Raw genomic sequence first — 7511 nt, forward strand, 5'->3', positions numbered from 1 at the left:
TTATTGAATTGTTTGGAAAACTGTTCTTGGGAGTATTTTTGACGCAAAACAAAGTCAAAATCGACTTTATAGTTATTTTAAACTTTAGATTAAGTGATATCAAAGAAGGAATAAGATATAACAGAGAGGACATTAAGTTTTTATAAAGTTGACTTCGTGCTGTTATAATGTCTTAAAAATGGCGATTTTTAAACCTTAATTTAAGATATGATGAAAACTTGATGTGATCGGCGTAGCTCTATCAATTAGAAAAGTACCATTTAGTCTCTGTTAACCCATTTATTTACTTATTTTTAACTGTAAAAAACGCAAATTTATTTTTGTATAATTTAAACTACATTTATTTCGTGAAATATATATTTTTACATAAGTATGTATGTATGTATAAGTTTAAAATTTAATATGTATGAATATGTATTACTTTTTAACACTTTATATAATATACAAAAAAGAAAACTAATACATAATATAATTATTTTTATTAATTTGTAAATAAATGATAATTAAAATTTAACACTTAAAAACTATTTTTTGTTTACTTTTTCTTATTTCATTAAATTTAATTTTTATAAAGTTAAAAAAAAATTAACAAATATTAAGAAATTTGTATAGAAAATTCTTAAGGATTTATAAGTCATTTAAACACTGATCGAGTAAATTTTATTTTAAAATGTATATAAGTTCGTTTGATATGTATAAATACTTTTTTTTAATTTGTTTAATACCAACAACAAATAATTTAAATGTTAAATATTATGAATGTATTAAGTACAAAATGGATTTAAGTTTTTTTGTTTAAGTTAGTTTATCTTAATATTGAATTGAGCCATTGCTATTTTAAGTAAAAACACTATAATAATAATGTGCATATGTATGTAAAATGTCGTCAGTCCTTTGGGTAAGGGATTGAATTAAATACGTTAGTTAATATTACATTACTATAATAAAATATTAGTTATTTTAACTTAACTTAATTACCTTTTGAAAAAAAGTTTTGTTTAAACTAATTGTATATACATTTTATATACTTATATTAAAACTAATGATGGTCAATGTGGAATTGGAATTAGGTAGATAGTTTGTAGATAGGTTTTAATAAGGCTAGATGTTGGTGAGAAAGGTGCAGGGTGGGTTTTTAAGGGTTCTTGAATATTTACTAAAGAAAACTCTTTAAGAGTTTAATGCGTAAATCTCAAAGTCATAATTGTGGTGGTGCTGGTAAAGGATTTGGTGATTGTTGAGCTGTTTGCTGGTGATGCGACGTTGAAGATGTAGCCGAGCCAGCATTTGAGCCACCACTAAGTAGTGGTCTTTCAAAGTATTGTGTTGAGGGATCTAAATTTGTTTGTAGCGTAGGCGTTAATGTCTGTGACACTTGGCCAGGTGAAGCTTGTGCAGAATTTAATAATAAACCTGTACTGCCAACCGCTACATTGGAGGCTGGATTAATACCACTGCCGGCTGGCATAGTGGGTGCAGCATTTATAATAGCTCCTTCCTTGGGGCAGCCAATGGTTAAACGTACGTGTAAACCAGATTCTTTAATTAAATTGACCACATCCCCATGAGACATGCCGGCTATGTCAATACGATTTACCGCTATTATACGATCACCCACTTTAAGTTCGCCACAACGATCGGCTGGACTACCCGGTATAAGTTTGCCTTTAAAAGAATTTAAAAAAAAATGTTTCAAAATGTTAATTTTTTTCTTTTAATTAAATATTTACCAATTGTTGAGCCATAATATTGATTAGACGAAGAAATGATAACAAAACCAAATCCTTCATTTTCATGTCTTGTTACTATAACATCATAAGGATAACGTATAGGATTGTTACGCATCATAGGCTGTAAAGGAGAAGGATGCTGCAGCATGCCTACATTGCCTGTTAGACCAGTATTATTTAACATAGACTGTTGTTGGACCATCAATTGCTGTGGCATAGAGTGCTGTTGCAGTTGAGGTTGTGTTATGCCGGGTCGCGTTCGTCGTCTTAGAATCATTGTCACTTGACCACGCAAGGGCAGCTTCTCCCATTAAGGAAACTACTTGTGGTGTGAGGAATTAACCTAAATCAAAAAAATATTTAACTGTTTGTTTACAAATCAACATACAAAGCAAAATCAACAATAATCAATCAATCAATCTATCTATCTACTATCTATCTATCTATCTATCTATCTATCTATCTATCTATCTATCTATCTATCTATCTATCTATCTATCTATCTATCTATCTATCTATCTATCTATCTATCTATCTATCTATCTATCTATCTATCTATCTATCTATCTATCTACTATCTATCTATCTATCTATCTATCTATCTATCTATCTATCTATCTATCTATCTATCTATCTATCTATCTATCTATCTATCTATCTATCTATCTATCTATCTATCTATCTATCTACTATCTATCTATCTATCTATCTATCTATCTATCTATCTATCTATCTACTATCTATCTATCTATCTATCTATCTATCTATCTATCTATCTATCTATCTATCTATCTATCTATCTATCTATCTATCTATCTATCTATCTATCTATCTATCTATCTATCTATCTATCTATCTATCTATCTATCTCTATCTATCTATCTATCTATCTACTATCTATCTATCTATCTATCTATCTATCTATCTATCTATCTATCTATCTATCTATCTATCTATCTATCTATCTATCTATCTATCTATCTATCTATCTATCTATCTATCTATCTATCTATCTATCTATCTATCTATCTATCTATCTATCTATCTATCTATCTATCTATCTATCTATCTATCTATCTATCTTATCTATCTATCTATCTATCTATCTATCTATCTATCTATCTATCTATCTATCTATCTATCTATCTATCTATCTATCTATCTATCTATCTATCTATCTATCTATCTATCTATCTATCTATCTATCTATCTATCTATCTATCTATCTATCTATCTATCTATCTATCTATCTATCTATCTATCTATCTATCTATCTATCTATCTCTATCTATCTATCTATCTATCTATCTATCTATCTATCTATCTACTATCTATCTATCTATCTCTATCTATCTATCTATCTATCTATCTTCTATCTATCTATCTATCTATCTATCTATCTATCTATCTATCTATCTATCTATCTATCTATCTATCTATCTATCTATCTATCTATCTATCTATCTATCTATCTATCTATCTATCTATCTATCTATCTATCTATCTATCTATCTATCTATCTATCTATCTATCTATCTATCTATCTATCTATCTATCTATCTATCTATCTATCTATCTATCTATCTATCTATCTATCTATCTATCTATCTATCTATCTATCTATCTATCTATCTATCTATCTATCTATCTATCTACTCTATCTATCTATCTATCTATCTATCTATCTATCTATCTATCTATCTATCTATCTATCTATCTATCTATCTATCTATCTATCTATCTGTCTATCTATCTATCTATCTATCTATCTATCTATCTATCTATCTATCTATCTATCTATCTCTTTACTACTATATCTGTCCACGCTTTACACTTACCACATTAATACCATCAATACTAAGTATTTCATCGCCTGTTGTTATACGATGATCGTTATCCGCTGCTCCCCCTGGTACAATATGACCCACTGTCACTTGAGATCCTTCTTCAGTGCCGCCCACAATTCTAAAGCCAAAACCCAAAGCCTGACGTTGTAACGTCACTTCCGATAAAGTAAACTGTTCACCTGAGCCATCTAAAATGTCACTGGATTCGGGAAAACCATTACGCATTAGGGCTCCAACAGGCTGTAGATTATTATAATTAACTGCCGCATTATTTTGCCAGTTACCCAGCTGCTGTTGAGCCGGAGAATGTTGCTGCTGCTGCGACTGATTTATTAGGCCACCATGTACGTTATGTTGGTGTAAATATTGCTGCTGAGAAGGAGAATAACCACCCGCACCACTAACCATCACATTTGAATTTCCTATGCCGGTATTTATTTGCATTTGATTATGATGCTGATGATCGAGTGGTGAAAATCCCACACGTCTTCTATCGTTCAACAGCTCATTGACTCTCTTTTGCATGCGTTCGTTTTGTATATGAGCTGCCTGTAGGCTGGCTGAGGAGGCGGGTGAATATTGGTTGTGACCATGTTGAGGCTGATGATAGACCGGATAATAACTACGTGGTGAGGGTTGTTGTTGCTGTTGTTGAGGATGCGTGGGGGGCTGTAAATTGTGCGTTGCGGAGGAATTTCTTAAACGATTATTACGAAAATCTTGACATTCGTAGCAAAAGCAGGATTCATGATGATGATGGTAAGAAGCTGTGGCAGGTGCCATTAGTCCGGCCGTTGCGGCTGATGAGCTGGTAGGCGGTCCATAGAGTCCACCACTTAGAGGACTCATTACTGGTGGCATTTGTGCTAAACCATAGATGGAACTATAATTACCACTACCCGCACTAACATAATCTCCCTGATTTTCATAGTTCGGCACACCTGAGGCGGTAGTACGTAAATAACCTCCCACTGCCGCTGTCGCTTGACCATTATTGTGCATTGACTCACTGGGCATGGATACGCCAGCTAAACGTTCACTTAGACTGGTTACCATTTTGGGATATGGATCCATAAAGGGTATATCATGATTGATGGCATCGATTTCCGACAAAGAATTTTGCGATTTACTACCCTCATTTAAGTGGCTCTTACTTTCCGCTAAAGAACGTTCTAGTGCCGTTTCTTCAGCACTGGTATTTACAGCAGCCACTTCTCTGTCTTCTGTCAGCTCCATATTGGGTGTATTCACTCTGGCTCTTCGTGTATCCACCAGAGGTGTTTTTGGTCTAATTGGTAGTATCTCCTTTTGCATAGTACTATACAAATCAGCTGTAGGCGTTTTGCTGCGGAACAAGGCATTATTGCCTATACCACCCGTAGTGGCTCCCAGGAAATTTTTCCTTAATTTGGCTACCGTATTATTACCCCCAGCTGCCGACTGGCCCGCACTATTAGGCGAGGTATTATTAACTGCTGTTGTTGATGTTGTCACTGGTCTTTGTATTTTCACCATAGTCGGCTCTGTTTTGGAGCAATCTTTAAGTATTTGTACTACATCCACATGGGATTTATTTCGTACCACAATATCGTTGATTTCCAATAATATATCTCCCTCTTGTAGCTGATTACAGCAAGCTCGATCTAATATCTTTTTGACTTTTTGTCCATAAGAGGAATCGGCTATGGTGAAACCAAAACCCATGGCACCTTTTATTATGGAAAACGTATGTACTTCTGGTTTTTTCATTAAAATAAAACCACTGTTGTCTATAGCACTTCCCGTGCTAAGATTGTGCTTGTTACCGCCATTACTACTAGCTCCCGATATGTCCAGGAAATTATAATTTCCATCCATATTGAGCTCCATAAGCATGCGTCGTTGTTTGTCTGGTTCGTGCGAGGAAATGCCATCAACAGCTATTGTTGTCACTACCTCGGTATTGGGATCATTAGGATCAAACGGCAAAGGATAACCACGACATACTTCTAGGGTTACCGTTTCGCCCGGCATAATTGACTGGAAAACATTAACCTGGAATAAAATTTAAGTTAATTTAAAAGAGATTTTAAACTTTAGTTTAAGCTAGGTTTAAACAAAGAATGTAGACTATCTTTATCAGTAAACCCCGTCCTAAGTGGATCATTAACATTAGAACTCTTTTACTTACCATTTCATGATGCGTAAAACCCAAAACACAAGTATCATTAACATACACCAAAACATCGCCCATTTGCAGCTGACCATCCAGCCAAGCCGGACCATTGGGTACTATTGATTTGATCTGCAAAAATTCCTCTACTCCATCATCACCACCCACTATTGTGATACCTAAACCGCGAGCCGATTTCAGTAAAGTAGCGGTAATACGTTCCCCTTGCATTTCTGCCGGATTACGGGTAAATTTGTATGGCAGTAAAGGTGGTTTATTGGCATTTTGTTCTTGCATCATGGCTGGTGGTGGTGGTTGCATGGCTCGTTGTGATATATCCACTGTGGAGAGTGTCGAAGCTGATGAAACTGAACTTAAAGCTATACTAGCGTTTGTACCATTCAAAACACTAGACGATGATGGTGTTTGTGGTCGTTGTGGTGGCAATTGATGTGGATGCTGATGATTGTGAGAATGTTGATGTTGTTGCTGCTGTTGTTGTTTTTGCTCGGCTGCTCTACGTTTAGCCTCTAGTACAGGATTTTCATATTGTGTTTTCCTATTGACATGATCGATGTAGTAGGTACCATAGAGAGAATCTTCAATTTTTTCCCAACCATAGGGCAGTTCATCTTCTCCACATTCTTCCAAAGATTTCTTTTGATATTTCGAAAGTCGCGGATCTAGCCAGTGTGAGGTGCCGGTATTGTGGCTAAATTTTATTAAATTATAAATGAATCTATTGATTTTTTTTTATTAATTTCTAGGTTAGGCTACACTTACTCTATAAAATATAATTCTCCTCTTTCGGTATAAGCTGTTTCCCATTTAGGCGGCAGAGGGCCTAAACCATCTCCTGGATCATCATGTTCGGGTATATTTGATGAACCTGAACCAATAATACCTTCACTGCCGGTTGTACTTCCACCTACACTACCGTTACAGTAATTATTTTGTAAAAGATTTTCTGTAAATATAGAAAATAAAACTTCTATTAGAATTGGATCGAGAATGTCTTAATTATTTAGTCCAAAAACTAATTTTGAACTAGTTTTGAATATAATCGCTCAATATATTTATTTAAATATAAATTTATTTCTATTAAAAGATAAAACATTATTTCTATAAAAAGATAAAATATTTAACAACCTTTATTATAAGAAGATTTAGCAACAGGTTAATGAAATTTAAATCCAATGCCACCACAAATATCTACTTAAATACATATACATAATGTATGGACATGTCAACATAAATATAAATATTACAAAATAGAAAAAAAAAACAATGTAACTATCATTACAACTATCCACACTATACCAACCGAAAGACTCTTTGGCTAATGATGGCATCACTTTAGTAATAGTGGTTATTGATTGGTTGGTTATTAGGGCTTTTGAAGCATAAATAAAACTAAATGCATGATTGATTCCCTAGTGTTTGATAGCATAAACACACAGAACGATATACATAATACATAAAACAATATAAGATAAGACTTGTTCTAAAACTTCAAAAGAAAAAGAAAATCTTTATTCATAGAATACAAGTATGAATAGTTTGAAACTAAAGGAATAATAACCAACACTAATCAATTGACAAAATAGCCCTGCGGTTCTACACGAGGCAAGGGTGACTTTTAGATAGATAGATAGATAGATAGATAGATAGATAGATAGATAGATAGATAGATAGATTATAGATAGTATAGATAGATAGATAGATAGATAGATAGATAGATAGATAGATAGATAGATAGATAGATAGATAGATAGATAGATA

General features: G+C 33.4%; 1 protein-coding gene across 1 annotated transcript; it reads right to left on the minus strand.

The window, feature by feature from the left end:
• Nucleotides 1-898: 898 nt before the first annotated feature.
• LOC119614975 (membrane-associated guanylate kinase, WW and PDZ domain-containing protein 2-like) lies at nucleotides 899-6695 on the minus strand. Its single transcript, XM_037971061.1, is given in 5 exon segments — nucleotides 899-1665; nucleotides 1731-2073; nucleotides 3569-5611; nucleotides 5748-6441; nucleotides 6513-6695. Coding segments are annotated over 4 exon segments (3156 nt in total). The 5' UTR covers nucleotides 6051-6441; nucleotides 6513-6695; the 3' UTR covers nucleotides 899-1198.
• Between the last annotated feature and the right edge of the window lie 816 nt (nucleotides 6696-7511).

This window comes from Lucilia sericata, unplaced genomic scaffold (assembly GCF_015586225.1).
Source record: "Lucilia sericata isolate MDLA Ls3-8-SP2 unplaced genomic scaffold, ASM1558622v1 Contig003773F_arrow, whole genome shotgun sequence".
Lineage (NCBI taxonomy): Eukaryota > Metazoa > Arthropoda > Insecta > Diptera > Calliphoridae > Lucilia > Lucilia sericata.